Source organism: Phoca vitulina, unplaced genomic scaffold (genome assembly GCF_004348235.1).
Source record: "Phoca vitulina isolate PV1807 unplaced genomic scaffold, GSC_HSeal_1.0 scaffold7, whole genome shotgun sequence".
NCBI classification, from domain to species: domain Eukaryota; kingdom Metazoa; phylum Chordata; class Mammalia; order Carnivora; family Phocidae; genus Phoca; species Phoca vitulina.
In genome coordinates this window covers 36,186,588-36,208,025 of record NW_022589710.1, presented here as the reverse complement: position 1 = coordinate 36,208,025, position 21,438 = coordinate 36,186,588, and the positions used below count along the sequence as shown (strand labels likewise).

Sequence of the window (21,438 nt, the reverse complement as noted above, 5' to 3'; positions counted from 1 at the left end):
CTTTCTAGAGAAGATCTGTAGAGGAGTCAGAAACATGATAGAACTATGGAAAGCACACAGAACATAGATTCTGTGTTACGATGGTATGTCTTCATATCATACGTGTGTGTGTGTATCCACACATAGGTGCATACATCCGTGAAAAACAAAGAAAAATGGGCACATTAGAGTAATAGCTGACAAGAATGCCTACATCCTGCTCTCTCCACCTGGCTAACTTGATTCATTCGTTTGTACACACTTACTGGTTTATGCGCACTCACATTAGCTCTGCCTGTACTTTTCCCGTTACTCTGCTAGTCAATATTTTGCCTGTGGTTAGTTGTAATTTATCTCTTTGTAACTATTTGAAAAATTTAAAACAAGAGTCTCTTTTCTCCCTGACAGTCTCTTAGGAGCTCTGCCTTTTGAACATTCTCTGTCCTTTTTTTTTTTTTTTTTTTAAGATTTTATTTATTTATTTGACAGAGAGAGACACAGCGAGAGAGGGAACACAAGCAGGGGGAGTGGGAGAGGGAGAAGCAGTCTTCCCGCCGAGCGGGGCTCGATCCCAGGACCCTGGGATCATGACCTGAGCCAAGGCAGACGCTTAACGACTGAGCCACCCAGGCGCCCCTCTCTGTCCTTTTTAAAAAATGTATATAATAGATAAGACATCTCATCCAGCTATATTGTAGTATAGCAGAAGTCCTCTAGAATCACTGATGTTTTCTGTTTTCTTTGTAAAATATCCTGCCAATACCCATGACCAGTGTGTACTGGTTACTCTCTAAAACATTCGAGCATTTCTGCTCCCCCTTCTTCAGTTATACCCTTATCAGTAACCAGTGGGTTTCTTCCAAAACCTGTTTCTACTCATTGTAACTGTCAAATTATATAATTTAATTAGAATTTATGCAAGCATATGAAATATGAGTAGGAAAAGACAATCATTTCTGTGAAAGCTTTGGATAAAACTGTACGGGAGGGGCACCTGGCTGGCTCAGTCGACTCTTCATCTCGGGGTTGTGAGTTAAGCCCCATGTTGGGTGTAGTGCTTGCATTAACTGTAAAGGACTAGTAGCTATGGAATTAGATATGAGTGAGATTGGGGGGGAGGAGTCATAAACCCTAGAAAAAAATCTGAATTTGGATTGCTTTATGAGTGCCTAAGCTCTTGCTCTGTTTTAAGGAAGCTGAAATTGAAAATTCAGAGACAGTGTATCACGGACGTGGCCTATGTAGAAAAGTTACTTGTGATTTAACTGGTGGAGGTACTGAAGGAGAAAACCTTGGCCCTTTGACAAAAGATTGCAAATCAATGTTTCATATTTTAAGTTAATATTTTAAGGTGAGTGTATTTTTTAAAAAGTGATTTACAATTTAGTCTTAGGATAAGAATGCTCTTATTGTCCTACTTTCTGTTGGACGGCTAGCCGTAGCCTTGGTGGTTTGGGACCAGGGCAGGAGCACCTGCATAATCCGCCTGCAGGGGGTGGTGTATGTGGCGGGAAGAACAAGAGGACAGGACTTCCAAAGACTGAAGCTCATTTTTTGTCTCATTACTTCTTGAACTGTGACTATGCTCAAACTTAACCTTTCTGGCCCTCGGTTTTCTTTTTTATTTATTTTTTATAAGTTTTTTTTTTTTTTTTTTGACACAGAGAGACAGCTAGAGAGGGAACACAAGCAGGGGGAGTGGGAGAGGGAGAAGCAGGCTCCTGGCTGAGCAAGGAGCCCGATGTGGGGCTCGATCCCAGGACCCCGGGATCATGACCTGAGCTGAAGGCAGACGCTTAACGACTGAGCCACCCAGGCGCCCCTGACGCTCGGTTTTCTTATCTCTGAAAAGAAGATATCTGTTTCATGGAGTTTTGTGAGGAATGCATGTGAAAAAAAGATGTAAAGACCTAGCACAGTGTTTGATACTAAATTTTAGTTTTCCTTCCTTTCTCTCCCCCTCTTTGAAAAGCTCATATAAATTATGAGGAGTTTTAATGCAGTACAGTCTTGCCCAGGCAGAGTATAGAGATGTGGTTTAAAAAAATCTTTCATGACACTCAGTCAGAAAGATATCTGCGCCCCCATGTTCATAGCAGCATTATTTATAATAGCCAAGGCATGGGAACAACCTAAGTGTCCATTGACAGGTGAATGGATAAAGAAGTTGGTGTGTGTGTGTGTGTGTGTGTGTGTGTGTGTAAAAATGGAACGTTATCCAGCCATTAAAAAACACACACACACAAATCCTTTCATCTATGACAACATGGATGGACCTTGAGGGTATTATGCTAAGTGAAGTAAGTCAGAGAAAGACACTTACTGTATGATCTCACTTACATGTGGAATCTAAAACAAACAAACAAAAAAACAAAAAACCCAAACTCCTAGAAAAAGATATCAGATTTGTGGTTACCAGAGGCAGGGTGTGGGGGGAAAGGGAATTGGGGAAAAGTGGTCAAGGGTACAAACTTCCAGTTACAAGAGAAATAAGTACGAGCAATGTAATGTACAGCATGATGACTGTAATTAACACTGCTGTATATGTATGAAAGTTATTAAGAGTAAATCCTAAGGGTTCTGAAAGAAAAAATTTCTTTCTTTCCTTTCTCTCTTTATTTATCTATGTGAGATGATGGATGCTAACTGAACTTACTGTAGTAATCACTTCACAGTATACGTAAGCCAAACCATTATGCTCTATACCTTAAACTGAAACAGTGATATATGGCAATTATTTCTCAATAAAACTGGAAAAAAATATTTCATGGAAAAGAGAACAAGAGAAAGGGTCATTGAATTTGGCCAAAAAGAAATTGGGTAGGGCTGTCTAAGAAAAAAAAATTTTTATTATCTTTGGAGATTGCAAAAGGAGTGAGATGGGTTGATATGCAAACAGTTGGGTATTTAGCCCTTTACTAATCAAGAGAAGGACAATTAGGAGTGAATTTTCTTTCTTTTTTTTTTTTTTTTTTTTTTACGATTTTTACTTATTTATTTGACAGAGAGAGAGACAGCGAGAGAGGGAACACAAGCAGGGGAAGTGGGAGAGGGAGAAGCAGGCTTCCCGCCGAGCAGGGAGCCCGATGAGAGGCTCCATCCCAGGACCCTGGGATCATGACCTGAGCTGAAGGCAGACACTTAAGGACTGAGCCACCCAGGCGCCCCAGGAGTGAATTTTCTTAATGATGCCTCCCTCCTTTCCCAGCACTCTCCTTGTCTGCCCTCTCAATAAACCCTCCATCCATTGTCTTCCTTCTCTCCGGTCTTGGAAGATTAGGAACCTATCTGCATCCTGGATCCTCCTACACCATTTCACTCTCCGCTTTAGAAATTATGTCTCTTCTGTTATCACCTTTTTCTTCACCAATCTTGTCTTTTCTATGGAAATATTAATATGGGGGTTTAAATGGTGGGAAGATAACCACCCAGACTAACTTGAGGGTAAGTCTTCATTATAAGGATATGCTGAAACATAAATAGCCAGGAAAACAATCGGAATAGCCACATGTTTGGTCTGTTTCTATGTGTTGGGAGAATAAATCCACATCTTTCAGATGCCATCCCTTGATTCATCTGCTGTATATACACATGAAAGGGACTTGACAGGGAGGTGGTATAAAGTAGTAAAAGCACCAGCTGTGGATTCAGACAACTGCTTGAGTTTATATGCAGCCTTCACTATTTTCTAGCTTTGCTACCCTGGGCAGGTTATTTGAGCGCCCTTGAGCCTGTTTTCAATCCTCTGTATCATGGAGATGATAATAGCACCTGTCCTCTACGGCAGTTTTCAGAATGAAATAATGTAAATACAATACACAGTGTCTGACATGTAGAAGCTTCCCCAGTAGGTGTTAGCTCTCATTGTTGTCACTTAGCATTATGACCATTGTTGTTGTCATTGTCATCACCATCATCATCATCCTCTTTTCTCGGGGCGATTTACCACTTTCTAATATGGAGCGCTCCTGTTTGGTAGATTCCTCATCAGGCTTGCTCAGAGGCACACCCGGTGACTGCACAGATTACAGTGGGAAAGCCATGACACTAGAAATGCCCTTGGTAGAAAACCGTGAGTTCCCTGCCAAGGGCTTTATGTTGCTGATCTTAGAATCCCTAGGACTCAGTACAGGGCCCAGTATATAGGGCTTTGTAAGTGAAAGTTGGTCAAATAAGTTTGAGTGCATGGATTCAAAACCTCTCTCTTTGTATGTAAACCTGTTTTGGAAACTCTTTTTCCTCGTATACTCTACAAAAAGGAGATGTGTGATCAGAAAGGTGCTTTCTTAAACCAAACATTTTGTTCCATTTGACCCTGGGGGTATAACTGATCTTAAATAATACCTATAGCTCTCTGATTACTAATAAAGTGAATTATATTTTAGGCTTTTAGTTCTTTTAGTAAACAGTTTGATTCAATTATCTCTAGATAGATAGAGCCCTTCCTTCTACTTTGATAAGCCAAGAATAAGAAATTCAGATAAATTTTCTTGGGAGCAAGTAATTTAAGTGTAATCCTCCTAACTAATATTTCTTTTTAAAAATGTGGACAACTGAATTTAGTGAACAAACATAATGGTGGGACTATAGAAACTAGGCATTTTGCAGATATAACTTTTAGGTTTTTTTGGGGGGGGGGGATGCATACAAAAGTTGTACCCATGCTAATGACATCCTGACTTGTCTTTCTTAATTTTCATTTTGTATTTTTGTCTTTAACCAAGGGATCTTTAGAAATATCTTTGTGCTAAACTTTATAAGGACTTGGAAGTTATATATTTTTGTTATTTTTTGTGATCAAAGAATATGATCTGTATGATACCAATTTTTGTTAAAATTTTATTCATAAACTAGTATGTGATAATTTTTGCAAATTCCATGAGTTTTTATAGCTCAAGCTTGTGAATTGTACAATTCCAATGTTCTGTATTCTGCCTTTTCCCCCAATGGTTTGCTCTGTCAGTTGCTGAGAAAGATACATTAAAATATGCATTATAGCGGCGCCTGGGTGGCTCAGTTGGTTAAGCATCTGCCTTCGGCTCAGGTCATGATCCTAGGGTCCTGGGATCGAGCCCCGCATCGGGCTCCCTGCTCAGCAGGAAGCCTGCTTCTCCCACTCCCACTCCCATTCCACCTGCTTGTGTTCCCTCTCTCGCTATGTCTCTCTCTATCAAATAAATAAATAAAATTTTTAAAAAAATGCATTATAATAATGTATTTGTCAATTTATCTTTTTCTTTTAGTCACTTTTTGTTGTTATGTTTGTAGGCTGTGTTTTCTTGTTTTGTTGTTTTGATGTTTATGGGTTTAGAATTATTTATCTTCCTTTTATAATCTGATGAGGTCTTAATAATGATTTATGCCTTTTAAAGTTTATATTGTCTGATATTGATAGCGTAACTGATTTATTTGGTTAATTTTTGCCTGTAATCTTTTTCTATCCCTTTATTTTCAGTTTTCTATGTGTTAGATGTATCCCTTACAACTAATCAATGTCTAGCTAAAAAAATGTGATCTCAGAGTTGCTCTTGATAAATTTAGTCTATTTATGTTTATTGTGATCACTGATATCTGAATTCATTTCTGTCATCTTATTTTAGGATTTTAACAATTTCATCATATATTTTCTTTTTTTCCTTTTTGGAATTGATCCCATTTTCTTGTTTTATTTTACCTCTTCTGCTAGTTTGGAAGTCATACATTCTGTTTCAATTCTTTTAGTGACAATTCTATTTTAGCATGCATTCTTGATTAATTTGAGAATTCATGCCACTCTCTCTAATAGATATTTCTCTTTCCAAATAAATATTCTAAGAAAGTTCCAGCCAAAATTATTCGCCTCTCATCTTGTTATTATACAGTATTTGGTTTTACTTTATTTCTGTACCTCCAAAAATTAATTATTATTTTATTCATTCTGTGTTTATTAGGTTTCCTCTCATGTTTACCAATTTATTTTCTTGCCATTGCATATTGAATTTCATTGCTTCTCTTGGGTTCATTTTTCTCCATTCCAAATAACACAGTAGTTATTTCAAAAGGGCTGTGAGTGATATATCTTTTTAATCTTTGCTTAACTCAAATGTCTTTAATTTATCCTCCTCTTGAATGATAGTTTAGCTGGGAATATAATTCTAAATTAAAGGTTTCTCCCTCCGCACACCATCTTAAAGACATTATCCCATTGTGTTTCTGACCCATAAACCTACAGTAACTAAAACATATTGATACCAGCATAGGAGTGTAAAAAAAAAAAAAAAAGTATATACACACACACTCATATACATATACACACACACATACACACACACACATATATATATGTATATATATGAAACAGAAGAGAAAATCCAGAAGAAGATACTTTTTCAACACAGAGCTTGAACTCACCACCCTGAGATCAAGACCTGAGCTGAGATCAAGAGTTGGACACTTAACTGACTGAGCCACCCAGGTGCCCCCAGAAGAAGATACTTTTATATATATTTATTAAATGACAAGGCATTGTATAAAAATCAGTGGGAAAAGCTTGTGCAATAAATGCTACTGGGAAAATTATACATCCATTTGAAGAACATAACATGAAATATTAATATGACATGATACAAACACATGTAAAATTCCAAATAGATTTGAACCACAAAAGTGCTTAAAGAAGATACAAGAAAATATTTGTATAATCTTGATGTGAAACAAAAGACAGGTTTGACTGTGTACTAAACCCTCTTAGGACAATAGATACCATGAGTAAAGTTAAAAGATATATAATAAGACAAATATGGCACATAATAAAAGTTATCTATAGTTACTAGATAAACCTTATAGGTTATTAGGCAGGAAAAGGGCAAAAGAAAGAAACAGGCGATATACAAGTAAAAGAAATACAAAGTATGGCAATTATATTAGTCAACCTTGCTACTAATTAAAAGAATACAATGTAAAATGAGATTGTTTAGTCACTTGTCAGATTAGCAAAGATTAGAAATGACTTTTATTGCCTAATGGTGTTATGAGAAAATAAGAAGCCCCTTAAAGTACTGTTTGTATTATAAATTTTAAAATAGTTTTAGAGGGTAACCTATTAATATGTATCAAAATTTTAAGTGTGTATACGCCTTGGTTCAGCAACTTGACTTCTTGAGTTTATTTTAGGGAATGAATTAGATGTGTGTACAAAGATGCATTTTCACTGTACTATGAATACTAGCAAAGAAATTAGGACTAACCTAGATTTCCATTGACGGGACACTAGATAAAGTGATGCTATCTTCATAAAACAGAATGCTGCATAGATTTTTAAATTGTATGATGATACATTTTTAATAAAAATAAAAAAGTTAAAAATAGTGTATATATACTGTGATCCAAATTTTGCATATGAAATATGGAAAAGTAAAAAGCATTAAAACTGAAAGAATTTATGCCAAAATTTGTACTCTTCTATATTTTTCAGATTTTTAAAAAAATTATTACTTGAAATGTATTTATTTGTACAAATATGTAAAAAGAATACATATGTCGGGCGCCTGGGTGGCTCAGTTGGTTAAGCGACTGCCTTCGGCTCAGGTCATGATCCTGGAGTCCCTGGATCGAGTCCCGCATCAGCCTCCCTGCTCGGCAGGGAGCCTGCTTCTCCCTCTGACCCTCCCCTCTCTCATGTGCTCTCTCTCTCTCTCATTCTCTCTGTCTCAAATAAAAAAAAAAAAAAAAAAAGAATACATATGTCTATGTGTAAACACACATACATGCACATAAACATTTTAAGAATATATTTTAAGAGTCTATTATTTGATAACTATTTGTAAATATCAATGTTTGGTTCCTAACTCTTCCCCATGTTTTGTCTGAAGAAAATTCCTAATTCTGTGGTTTGGAAACCGAGGTATGTCAGCACTCTTTAAAAGAAAATAGATTTAGTATCCATAGGTGATCTTGAAATGGAGTCCTTAAGTTCATTTGGGCTACTGTCCCTAAAAAGTCATATTTTGATTTTGTTAAAATAGACGCAAATGTAATAATCTTTGGTACTTGCCCCACAGGTTCCAGGAAATAAGTTGGGCTTCTGTTGGCAGACACACTGTGAGGATAGACTCAGGTCATTACCTCACTCTTGCCCTGGAGACTCAGGGAACTTGAATGCTGGGTTGGGGAAGCCACGGGGAAGTACTGTGTTATCATCTCTCTGGTTTAGGCTCCCGGAGAGAAAGGTGTGGGTACCGTCTTACGCGAAGGCAGAAAAGTTCGGACGAGCAGCTGCACTGCCTGAGCAAAGCCACGAAAAATGGTGGACCCGTGACCCGAGTGAAGGAGCTGCTGCTGAGCGCCCTGAGCCCGGAGCAGCTGGTGCTCACGCTGCTGGAGGCGGAGCCGCCCCACGTGCTCGTGAGCCGCCCCAACACGCCCTTCACCGAGGCCTCCATGATGATGTCCCTCACCAAGCTGGCCGACAAGGAGCTGGTGCACATGATTGGCTGGGCCAAGAAAATTCCAGGTAGAGCTTTCTGGATCTTAGCTTTTCATTTATGGTAGAAAGGCCTGCCCCTGACATTTATTTATAGGGCAAGAGTACAAAATGGAGGTCCACAAATGATGTCTGGTTGTGTAACAATTTGATAGCTTGATTTATAATCTTTAAATGAAATGTGTTCTTTCTTACTATCTTGACATATATGCCTTTAGCATGTCTTAGAAGGTCTGGCTTCAATTTAGAGTTCTTGGACTCCTCTGAGTTCTCTACTGGACACGGTAGTGCAAGAAGAATGGTATTTGGTGAGACTCCTTCCATGGCTACCTCTCTTCTTTTCCCACCCCAGAACCATCCCACAGGGCCTTGTCCACACCCTATCCTCTGTGGCCACATCTTCTATGCACACGAGCCTGTTGGACACCTCTCATGCTGAGATGTGGTCTGAGAGGGTAGACCCAAGAAAAAACCCACCCAGACTCTAGAAGTGGGCCAAAAGTGACCATTTGGGCAAGAAATTCTAGAGTCAGGCCAGTTTGTAATATATACCTGAAATACTGCATTGTGCTAAAATTACCACCTCGTTATCATTTGAATCGGTGTTTCTGTGACAGTGAATCTAGAATTCTAACACAGAATGGCAAGCAGCCCATCCTCCTGAAAGGGTTCCTTCATGTGCATATTTACAGTCGTCTAAGAATGAGGTCTCTCTCCAGGTTCTAAACCCCTAGGGACAGTTCCCATGGCCTGGAGGCTGCAACCGCTTTAGACGAAGTATAAAGCCTGGAAACTGCTGAGAAGCTGGGTGAGGAGGAGTTGGGGGTGAAGAGCTGTGGGACCCCAGGCCTGGTGTAATAGTATCTCTTGGGTCATTCATTGGCTTGGGCCCATTCCTTCTGAGCTTCCTGTGGATCTTCTGGTTTCTAGTTTTGTTTTGATAGTCTAGATCTTCACCTTAGCCAGAATCATGTTATTTTCTCTGCTCTTTTCATAGGAGACAATACTGAGGCATCTTCCTCTAGCTGTTGCGCTACATGTATGCCAAACGCTGGTGTTCAGGACGCCATGTGGAGAGTGGTGGCGAAATTAATGATCATTGAAGGCCATGCAGCTTCTTTGTGCCATAACAAAACTGAATTCTTGAGCTGCATTAGTCCTTCTTTAAGCCTGGTGTTTTAAACAAATTTTCAGAAAATTTAGGCATCGTCTAAAGGTGTGATTTTCTTTCCTCTCTCGGCAGGTAGTCATTTTCCAAAATTAAAAAAAAAAAAAAAGTAAAATATCACCTAGCCTTGACCTTGTTGGATAGCTGCAAATATAAGAAGCCTAATCTCCTGTGGGCAGGCTTATTGTCTGTAACTGCAAGGGAGATTGGAACGCATACAGTGTTAGGACAGGGTGTGACTTTGGAGAAGGACTGAGCCATCTTTCCATTTGTGACTCCCTCCATTCAGTTCTCCTTTGTGCATGTCGGCATTATATTGCTCACACTCATGTGCTTCCTGTGCCGTGGTCTCCTCATCTGTAAAATGAGGATGCTGAGAGAGGCTGCCTGCAGGGCCTTGTCAGAGGGTAGGCCTTGTTACTCCCATTTTTTCTGTAAGATAATCGACTTAAAAGGAGACTGAGTAACTAGCTAGGATGGGGCTGAGCCGGGATCGTAACCGGAGTCCACTGCACTCCTGGGCCATGTGTTTGGTTAGTTTTTATATTACACTGCCTTCTCTTTTTATCATGGTTTGTGGAGGAAGCACCAGTGATCTCTGCTTTGCTTTTAAAGTGCTCACCTCCCTAGAGATTACCTGTTTCTTTCTGATTTTTGGACCAATCCATGCTGTTAGGTTATCAGGCTATTGGGACCTGCTTCGATTGTTACATTTGCTTTTCAGGATAGAAGAGCCTAGAGACAGTGTCCTACTCAGAAGAATGATTCTAACACTGAAATTTTAAGCAATCGGAGATATCTTTCATTTGAAGCCTTGACTTTCTGCAGGGGGCTGGTGCTGTTCTCTCTGCATGTCCCGGACTCCCAGCCCCCCCATCCCATCCCTCCACCCCTCCCAGCCCCTCTTGTGAACTGGGCCAGACAGGCAGCCTCTGGCTGGCAGCCGACTATTATCTTTCTCAGCAGTGCAGAGGAATTTTTAAAATATGACTAAAAATGATCTGTTCTAGCTTTCTGTTCTTCCCTAGCATTTGTCTGGGGAGCTGTAAGCCCAAGTTAATAGTCCTTTATAAACCTTAAAAGGAATATGTTCATCTCTAGAAGGCATCCAAGGCTGGACATTGTGAGTTATATACTCTGAGTTCAAAATTTCCTTCCTTAGGTCAGCATTTAACCACATCTTTAAAATATTGAGTGTTTCCCTATATTGCTTGTGTTTTCATAGCTTGTTACAACTTGCTCTTCTGTTTTCACAGAAACAGGGAGTTGAGGAGCAGAGTGGATATGTCTCACGGCCTCTTGCTTTCCCTAGGCTTTGTGGAGCTCAGTCTCTACGACCAAGTGCGCCTCTTGGAGAGCTGCTGGATGGAGGTGCTGATGGTGGGGCTGATGTGGCGCTCCATTGACCACCCGGGCAAGCTCATCTTTGCTCCAGACCTCGTTCTGGACAGGTGAGAAAAAAATACATCGTGTTTCTTCTCTGACCTGTTTGAGTCCTGGGTGCTACAATTAAAATCTCACACCTGAAAGGGCAATGAAGAGGATGATAATGTCATGAGCTCCTACCCCAGGTCAAGAACCGGAGGAGGAGAGCACGGGTCCTAGGATTCAGTGTCCTGTGACTCATTCTGACCTGTGGTGGGGCGGCATTTACAGGCCAGGCCATAGCAGGGCCTATATCTTGCAGAATATGTGGCTACTAACTGTACAAGTCAACTTAGATTTTTCTGCATTAAAAATTCCATTTTCAGTTATTATTTTAAATTGCCCTGCTGTTTGGTTTCCACTTTATAGGGACCGTGTCTATCTCTGTCTAGACAGGTGATAGAATTCTTACAAATCTGCAAAGTTTCTTTTAACGTGCTTTGACTCTAACTGCATATACTCTATAGGATTGTTGACAATAGCAGTGGAAAGAATGGTTATTAAAACCAAATGAAAGGTAATGGAAACTGGGGAAGGATAGTACCAATGCCATCACTCGATTACATTTTGTTTCCTTTTAAAGATGGCACAGAAAAGGAACCCATTTTTTTTTTTTTTTTTTTTAATTTTACCTATTCATTTGAGACACAGAGATAGAGACAGAGAGAGCATGAGCAGGGGAAGAGGCAGAGGCAGAGGGAGAAGCAGGCTCCCCGCTGAGCCAGGAGCCGGACACGGGGCTCGATCCCAGGACCCCGGGACCATGACCCGAGCTGAAGGCAGACGCTTAACCATCTGAGCCACCCAGGCGCCCCAAAAGGAACCCATTTTTAATCGATTCAGGTGAACTCTTCATGGAGGAAGAGCTAGAATATACAACACTCAAAATTTTAATACAAAAAATAGAACACTTTCTTGTTACATATTTGAGCAGGTTGAAAATCTCGATGGAAATTGATTTCCACGTTCCTTATTTTGAAACAGTTCTTCAGCAATTTTTTTTTTTTTTAAGATTTTATTTATTTGCGAGAGAGAGAATGAGAGAGAGCATGAGAGGGAGGAGGGTCAGAGGGAGAAGCAGACTCCCTGCTGAGCAGGGAGCCCGATGTGGGACTCGATCCCGGGACTCCAGGATCATGACCTGAGCTGAAGGCAGTCGCTTAACCAACTGAGCCACCCAGGCGCCCTGAAACAGTTCTAAAGTAGAATGTTCAGTCACATTGGACTCTGCACAGAGTAGAAGGATGCCATTATACGGATGGAGAGCATCTGCGCCCAACCCTTGGTATTACTTCTTTGGATCATCAGAAGACCCCTGTGCACATATTACACAGATAAAAAGTGATACCCCCAAGATTTTAGCACCCATTCTGCCTGTTGTCCTGGATGACAACGTCGACAAAGAGCACTGTTCTAAGTAATGGAGGTGTTTTGGTGGAGAACAGAGCCTTTGGCAAGAGCTGGAGCTTGGGCTGTGGCAGGAGCAAGCCCAGGTGTTGAACCATGGAAGAAGGTTCTGGAAGTCCAGACCCTTCAGTAGCAATCAAAATAGCCAAGCTATTGCCTGTATGCTAGGCACTATCTGACGCACTTGATGTATTAACTCATTTCATTTTCTTAACAGCCCTTTATGAGTAAGCGCCATTATTTTATTTTATTTTATTTTTTTAAAGATTTTATTTATTTATTTGAGAGAGAGAGAATGAGAGACAGAGAGCATGAGAGGGAGGAGGGTCAGAGGGAGAAGCAGACTCCCTGCCGAGCAGGGAGCCCGATGCGGGACTCGATCCCGGGACTCCAGGATCATGACCTGAGCCGAAGGCAGTTGCTTAACCAACTGAGCCACCCAGGCGCCCGAGTAAGCGCCATTATTATCCCTATTCTTCAGATATGGAAATGGGGGGAGGGTTAGGTAATTTGCCGGCAGTTACAGAGCAGTAAATGCTGGAGCTGGACGCTGGGGCTGGCTGTGAAGTCCATGTTCTTAAATATAACAGTAGTTACTGTATAACAGGACATGCTGTTCCACTTGGTGTTCAAATGAAGCCACACACACACACACACAAATATACACATATAATTCTCCTAGAAGTTAGTGCTAGGAAGAAGTTTCATCCCTTGATTAGTCATTACATTTGCAGACACTGGGATTAAGTTATTTCACTTTTTGTGTTGATTTCTAAATTGATGTCACATTTAATGTTTATGTTCAGTGACTGGTCTTTAGTAGAATTAACTCTCCTCTTTGTTTGGGTTCTTTAATTCCTGTAAATGCAAGTTACTGTAAATGGACACACATCCTGGACAAATTTTAGGCCTACCTTTTGGTTAAGTAATAGAAGAAAAAAAAGTAATTTTTCTTACAAATTATTTTAATAGACTCACAGTACTTTTTAAAGATTTTATTTGTTTGTTTGTTTGTTTATTTGAGAGGGAGAGAGAGCAGGGGGAGGAGCAGAGGGAGAGGGACCAGGAGACTCCATGCTGAGTGTGGAGCCTGACGTGAGGCCTGATCCCATGATTCTGAGATCACGACCTGAGCCAAAATCAAGAGTTGGATGCTTAACTGACTGAGCCACCCAGGCTCCCCTCACATTACTTTTTATAAATATTTGAAAGTATCGTGTTGTACTGCATACAAATCTAGTATATCTGAGTATAGGAGAGGAGTCTCTGGAATTGTAAATGCCTTCACATTGAGCTGGCATTTTTGATAGTACCTATCATGGTTATTTTTTGTCGCAATCTCTAGTATTGCCAACACATAAACTTTGTGATGTCTAGAATTTCAAGTCTAAGATAATTCAGTTCCTTCATGCATGTATGATCCAGATGAATATTGTTTTATGTAAACACGTGTTTCTGGAGGGGTTGCCTATTCAAAAATGCTCTAAATGTTCTTTATTCAGAAAGTCAGAGATTACACATCATAAAGAAGTATTATGAGATTTTTCTGCAACACGAATAAATAATTTGCACAGTGTTTGAAAATCGCTGTCTTTTGGCAGACTGTCCTATGAGAGTTCCTTCCAGTGGTGGTGTGACGATACAAGCTGTGAATACAACCAAGTTAGCTCACCTTACAGCCTGAGACAGTAATTGCTGTTGTCCCTCATTCTTGTTGAGGCTTCTGTGGCGAGAAAACTTGAACCTGTTCAGGATGAGAGGAAAACCCGGTTACCTCAGCTTATTGCTAAACAAGGTGGTTCTCTCCTAATCACTAGAGTTACAAATTCATGTGGAGATCTACCACAGAATCTGGGCTTCTGCTCGCTTAAAAAAATCATAGATGCGGGGCGCCTGGGTGGCTCAGTCGTTAAGCGTCTGCCTTCGGCTCAGGTCATGATCCCAGGGTCCTGGGATCGAGCCCCACATCGGGCTCCCTGCTCTGCGGGAAGCCTGCTTCTCCCTCTCCCATTCCCTCTGCTTGTATTCTCTCTCTCGCTGTGTCTCTCTCTGTCAAATAAATAAATAAAATCTTTAAAAAAAAAATCATATACGCTAAGACATTGATGTCCTTGGCATCAATAGGAAACTGTCTAATGCTACATATTAAAAAGTCAGAGGGAGTTTGGATCTGGGTGTGGACCCCATTGTGGACGTTTATGGAATTCCCTGGAATCGTATTGTGAATGTACTGAGTTTGCTTTCACGTTAGCTATTTGTGCATTGAATTTCAAGATTCCCAAAGAATTTTCACTTTAAAATTTCCCTTTTTGTATGTAGGTAATTTCCACATCAGTTTAATATTTAAGTCCTCTCCGCGTGTTAGCCCCCGCACCCTAGTGTCCCCCTCCCCCACCGGAAGTGAACTGTGGTCTACATACGCCCACGTGTGTGCCCCTAGTGCGTATGTATGTAGGCACAAAATAGTGCACCCAAAGCGGTGTCCACTCATTCAACATTTTGTCCTTGGTATCAAACAGAAGCTTTTCCTTTTATAAAGGAGTGGTTATCACATAATAAGACATTCCACATGTACTTACTAATTTTATTTTTGCTTAGCCCTAGTTTATGGACAAATGCCGTGCAAAAGTTAAGCTTCTGGGAGCAGGTTGGTTTGATTATAGATTGTTTCGATATTTTAACATTCAAATCATATGTCCTCTCTCTTTAATTAAAATCTTTTAATCTTATCCTAATTTCTTACTCCTAATTCAGTTTCATTCCGTAGTTATGAAATAAGTGTAATAGATCTCATTAATGTGTTATTTAAAAGTCCTTCCTCTGTATAACTCTTTATCAGGCAGAACTTTATTAGGGTGTCATTTATGAGGTATTGTACCTTATTTCCTGTATTTTTCATTTCTTTCCTAAAAAAATATATTTGGTTTCTCTAGCCTTTGAAGTGAGTAAAAATATTCTAACTATGCCAACCCTTGAATGAAGTGGTTGGTTATCACACCTCTGGTAAAAGCAATCAGACTTCGTTCTTTAGAATTAGTTTAGAGATTCACTTTTTCCATGAGGTACACATGTTCTGATTATTGTGAGTTAGAGCATTTCTCAGGGCTTAGGATGCTCTAGAATATAAACTCTCCCTCCATTTTTGAAATACGAATTTACATTTAAAATGGCACGCATTTTAAGGGGGAAATGATACTAATTTCAATACGCAGGGATGTGTTTTTAGGTACAAGTGGCAACCTCTGCAAAATAGGGTTGATTTCAGATGAATCCTCTTATACTATTTGGGGAGCAGGGTGTGTGCGTGTGCGTGCGTGTGCGTGCATGCGTGTACATGTGCACCTACATGTTCATGACCCCACCTCTGACTGAGTCTCACAGAAAAGTAAAGAGCCAAACTCTTAAACAATCAATGCAGGACTTGGTGGGCTTTTGATTTTTGTCCCCAGAGATACTTTATTTATTTATTTTTTTTAAGATTTTATTTTTAAGTAATCTCTATACCCACTGTGGGGCTCAAACTTACAGCCCTGAGATCAAGAGTCGCATGTTCTATGGATTGAGTCAGCCAGGTGCCCCCCTGACCCCAAGATATTTTAGAGCCAGCTTTTCTCGGTGTCAGATGTCCGCACGCCCAACAATGACAATTTTCAGTAATTAATTGTCCCCAAGCACAGTGATTTGATTATGCGGCATGGGGGGCATTTGGTGCACAGGTATTTCTTGTGCATCTGCTATGTGCACAGCATACGTTGTCCTCACTGGGCACTTGCCACAGGCTGCCTGGGACAGCCCGGAGCAGAGGAGGTGGGGAGGACAGGACTTGAGGAAGGTTGGCGGTTTCCTACGGGTTTCAGCACCCCTTGCCCAGGGCTCTGATTCTCCAAGGTAGCCTTTCTCTGTGAGTGACTTCCAGGGGGCATTGGTGTTTTATCACTTAACCTGTGCATTTTCAGAAAGCCTCAGGTGGTTGCAGAAGTTACCAGTTTTGTTTGGAAATCACAATTTTCTTGCTGGTAGCTTTGTGTAGGTGAGTCTGGCGGGGGGGGGGGGGGGGGGGGCGTTGAATGCTATGGGACGCAGGGTCCTGGCATGCTGCTGCCCTCACGGAGAACCCGGTGGGAAAGGCTGCACCAGCATCGTGGTTCCCACTGGTGTCCGCTGAGTTCCACAGAGACCCTTTCCCCAGCCGCCACCATCACTAGAAATGTCCTGGCTTGGGGTTGGGGGAAGGAAGGAGTGGAGCAGCCAGTTCTCTAAAGATCTCAGGTCCCCTTCAGGGGCTGCGGGGGAGACTAAAGATGAAACTGGCAGACGCCCACTGCTGCCAGGCTCTCCTTCATCCTGCACTGCAGGTGTTGAGACGCAAATGAGTTTCATGGCAAAATCATCTAACTGCTTGTCAAGGGCTTCCAAGGACTACGACTGATGACAATAGAAGTTTTTTGGGGGAGCAGTGAGGTAGAATAATGTGTGTCTGGCTGGAGTGAATTGAAGCTGGTATTTTCTAAATACAGTTCAAGTAATTTCCTTCAAAAGTATGCATAAAAATTCATTTCTGTGAGTGTTCAAAAGAATTTTGATTATATGGTTCAAAGTTTGTCTAAAACTTTTGCTTAAAAATAATCTTTGGCAAGTCAAAAATGTTCATGTCTCCCTTTCTACCTTCTTTCCTCGTTCTAATCCATCTTCTCTAATTGTGATTTCTTGGTGTATCAGACTAGCTTTTTTTCTTTTTTTAAAGATTTTATTTATTTATCTGACAGAGAGAGACACAGCGAGAGAGAGGGAACACAAGCAGGGGGAGCGGGAGAGGGAGAAGCAGGCTTCCCGCGGAGCAGGGAGCCCGATGCGGGGCTCGATCCCAGGACCCTGGGATCATGACCTGAGCCGACCGACGGCAGAAGCTTAATGACTGAGCCACCCAGGCGCCCCAGACTAGCTTTTTTTCAAGTTATGTTAAATGTCTCTTAGTTGCCTCACCAGTTTCTAAATGACCACTGGGGAGTGAGTTAAGCTGTAGATGTGAAGGATTGTTTCTTCTTAGGGCATTTGCTTCGGTAAACATTCGGTCTTCCTCATTAGCACTTCAGAGTCTTCTGATGGGAACATGGAATGTCTCATTTTAGCAATATGTGTCATAACTCTGGCTGGTTGGCTGAAATGGTTTAGATCGAAAATAATCAACAGGAATGGTATTCCGTTAAAGAAAACATTTGGTGAACAGGTAGAAGGGAAGTGTATTTCCAATGCACATTTTTGCCTGAATAGTATTTATTCAAATGTTTGCTTTTGGAATTTAGGGAAAGTTCCCTGTCCTCTTTATATGAAGATAATCCTAATAATTTCGTGTCACTGGAGCTGCTTTCATTACCATTTTGTTAAAGGATGTACAAGATGAAATTTGAGATTAACAAGAAAATACTCCTTATTACTTTTGATGGTTGCCTAGTGCTGCATGTTTCTTAAATTTCCAAATGAACTTTTGTAGGGATGAGGGGAAATGCGTAGAAGGAATTCTGGAAATCTTCGACATGCTCTTGGCAACAACTTCAAGGTTCCGTGAGTTAAAACTCCAACACAAAGAGTATCTCTGTGTCAAGGCCATGGTCCTCCTCAACTCCAGTAAGTAGCCACACAGCTGGGCTGTGTTTTATGGGGGAGAGTTGCTGTTTCTAGAACTGCCATAGAATGAAGAACAGCACTGAACTTATTTTACTTAAGAAGGGGAAATGGCTTTCTTTCTGACTTCTGTTTCATTTTATAGGGATTTAAAGTGTAGTTAACTTTTGGTAACTTGAATATAAATTATTCACTGACTGAATTTCTGGCAGTAATTTAAAAAGCGGCTCAAGCCACTTTGCTGGAAGAGAAAAAAAATGAACTTTAAAATACTTACTTTGCAGCCTTTGTTCATCGTTTATACAGGCATGGTTGATGTGCATTTATATTTACTGCTTTGCTTTTTCAGACTCATTCATTCATTGATTTCATTTTTTCATTTGGTAAAGACATTGAAGATACAGTCCTGCCTTCCAGTAGTTCATAGTGTAGGGAGGAAGAGGGAGAAAACCAATCATTGAGAAGAACGATCAGGGGTCTGATAGGAAAGCAGCAGAGACGCTGGAGTGGTTGCAGAAGGAAACGGTGTTGGAGCGCGTCTTCAGGGATGGGCATACATTATGCAGACGGTGCGGGAGAAGAGCAGAGGGAGGTGCGCACGGTCGAGGAGGGCCGTGCCGTGCCAGAGGTTACACTGCACACCTGGGCCGAGAACCACCCCTCAGGGCACCGAGCAGCCTAGAAGAGGTGCAGGCGGGGGAGCGTCGTGGACAGATAGGTGTTCCGTCAAGGTCACTCTGGCGTCCATGTGGAGGATTGGCTGGAGAGGGGAGAGACAGAGGCAGGGCCCGGGACAGTGAGAGCCTGGACTGACTTGGTGTGCAGGACCAGGGAGGAAGGGCCGGACCCGAACGAAATACAGGGCTTGGAGGCGGGAAATGAGGGAGGTGTCGACAATACAAGTGAGTGTTGTAGTGTTGCTGCTCTTTTCTTATTATGTAAGTAATACCTGGTTGTTGTAAACATCCAAACAAGAGAGAAACATAAGGGAGAAGAAAATCACCAGGATTCTCCCCTGTGCCTGGGCAAGATGACCACCGTAACTTTGGTGACCAATCTTTAACAGCTCTCTGTAGATAGATGGACAGACAGACAGCTCTTGATAGATATAGGTAGGTAGACAGGTAGATAGACACGGGTAGGTAGGTAGGTAGATATATGCACACCCACATACTTATAGAGAGAGATACCCAGGCACACGTAGGCTTGTATGTGTCATTTTACATAAACGGTCTAGCAGCTTATGTTAGAAATTATAAAGACTTTGAAAGAGGCTTGCTTTGATCTCATTACTTGCTTGAACCTTCCACCCCAACACCAAGTAGCTAATCTTGCCGGAGGATAGACTTCATACCTTCTTCTATCTAATAATCTTTTAAAATAATACCTCACCTTCAATATCCACAAAGATAAGCTTTCTCCTCCTCCCCCATTTAAAAATTGGGATACATAATATACAAATACTTCTCTGTGTCTTGCTTTTTTACTTTTCAAAATGCTGTGAAATACCTCCAGGTCAACTAGGAGAGATCTAACTCAATCTTTTGAGTGAGGACATTGTCTAAATTGTTCAACCATTTCCTTATTGATGGACCTTTACTTAATCACAGGGTTGTGGTTTTTTTTGACATTATAAACATTGCTGCAATAAATACAATGGTGCTATTTTGTACACATTTCTAAGTTTCTATGTAGTGTTCACACTGTTCAGTTTACTGTCTACCTGGTATTTGGTCCAGCTGCTATCCCCAGTGTTAATTGCTTTGCTTAGCTATTTACTCTTGTTGGTTGATTTCTTTTGAAATGATATGTATATGCAAGTTTTAATCCTCAACTGATGACTTACGGCTAACTTCATTTGGGCATCGTATGGGGCTTTACTACGTAGATTTTATCCAACCTTAGAACTTTCATGTTAGAAACAATAGGAATCTATGGGATTGTATCATGCTACTTTATTTTAAATCAGACAGAGCAGCAGTTCCTGAGGCTAAAACTCAGTGCAGATCCTGTGGCCACGTTTTGGGACCAGTTGACCTCTCCTTCTCTAGCCTATACTTTTCTGTGTCTAACACCCCCATGTACTCTTGGACATTGGCACTAGATTTGATGAAGGGGAAAGGGAAACAGTGCTTCTCAAGCTATTTGTGGTGAAGGATCAGGTCTCTCTTTTTTAATTTCCAAATTATTATAGACAGTTACTTTTATAAAATATAATAAAAATAAATTACTAGAAAAAATGAAGTAAAAGTGCAAAATACAAGTGCTAGTTTTTTGTTATTACATTAAGTTGATTTAAAATTACTCTGTCAATTGCTGTAAGAGTTTCCCAGTGTCTACCCTCAATCCCTACTTATCTCTGTGGACTGGTACATACCGCACTTTGAGTAGCCCTGGTATAGAGCATGGAGATAGATGGCTGGGTCTGGGGTAAGTCTTGACGGAGGGGGGAGGGTGGAACGAAAAAGGCATCTGAAGGTCATGCGAGGTACAGAGACCCTGTAGACAACCTTTGGGTACTGCCCAGTTGGGTTTTAATCTGGCCCTACCTGCCTGGCAGGACATTTTCCTTAGACCCAATGCACTCTCGACCCCAGCTCAGGAAAAGAATTTGTGAACAGAAATGGTCAATTGTTGAGCAAATGAAAATTGTAGGAAAAGCCAAGAAGATTCCTAAATGCTCTGGGACTTCTGGCACCTTCTTGATATTTGTTCCCATTCACCTTTTACAACATAATACAAGGGCCGAGCTTACTTCAGTGATTAAAGTGATGTCCCACTGAGACATTTGAAAGTGATCATGGAAGAAAATCAACTTTTCCTGGTCTCTTTGAACCCACCTACAGACCTTACTTCACATGTGTGCTGCCATTTCTGCCTCTGTTACAGGGGGATTTTCTTGAAAAGTGCATTCCCACCTTGGCCTCGGAGGATCATCAAATGCTGGATTATGGGGCTTCTCTTACTTTCAGAAATAATTTGGAACTCTTTTCTGTACAGCCAAGTGCTCCTTGGAAAGCCATTTGCTTCTTGTTACAACACTTGCAGTATAAAGCCTTCTGTTTGGCAAGGCTCCTTACCGTCAGTTTAGCCTCCGAGACATCATATTGTGTTGTGAAAGCTAGAAGCATCATCTGTGCAAATGGGAGAGACCAAGGCTACGGTGTTCCTCCTGCAGCATCTGACAGAGCTGCCCGTAGTAAGAGAGTTATAGAGCGTGAGCCAGGCATGTGAGGGAATTACCACTTGTGGTGGTAAATTGAGTAGAATTTGTTTACAGTAAATCTCCATTTAGGAAATCTTCTTTTAACAAAGTTCCTTTCTCACTTGGTAGTCATAACAGTTGTCAAATGGGTTTAGAAAAATGGGATTCTGT

At 41.0% G+C, this 21,438-nt stretch overlaps 1 protein-coding gene across 1 annotated transcript in view; it reads left to right on the top strand.

Annotated features, from left to right (window-relative positions):
- The window catches only part of ESR2 (estrogen receptor 2), a 68,349-nt gene that overhangs the window by 28,361 nt on the left and 18,550 nt on the right, over positions 1-21,438 (top strand). The window contains exons 5-7 of the mRNA XM_032405282.1: positions 8,171-8,470; positions 10,921-11,059; positions 17,932-18,065. Coding sequence (XP_032261173.1) covers positions 8,171-8,470; positions 10,921-11,059; positions 17,932-18,065 — 573 coding nt within the window. The remainder of the gene's footprint in view (positions 1-8,170; positions 8,471-10,920; positions 11,060-17,931; positions 18,066-21,438) is intronic.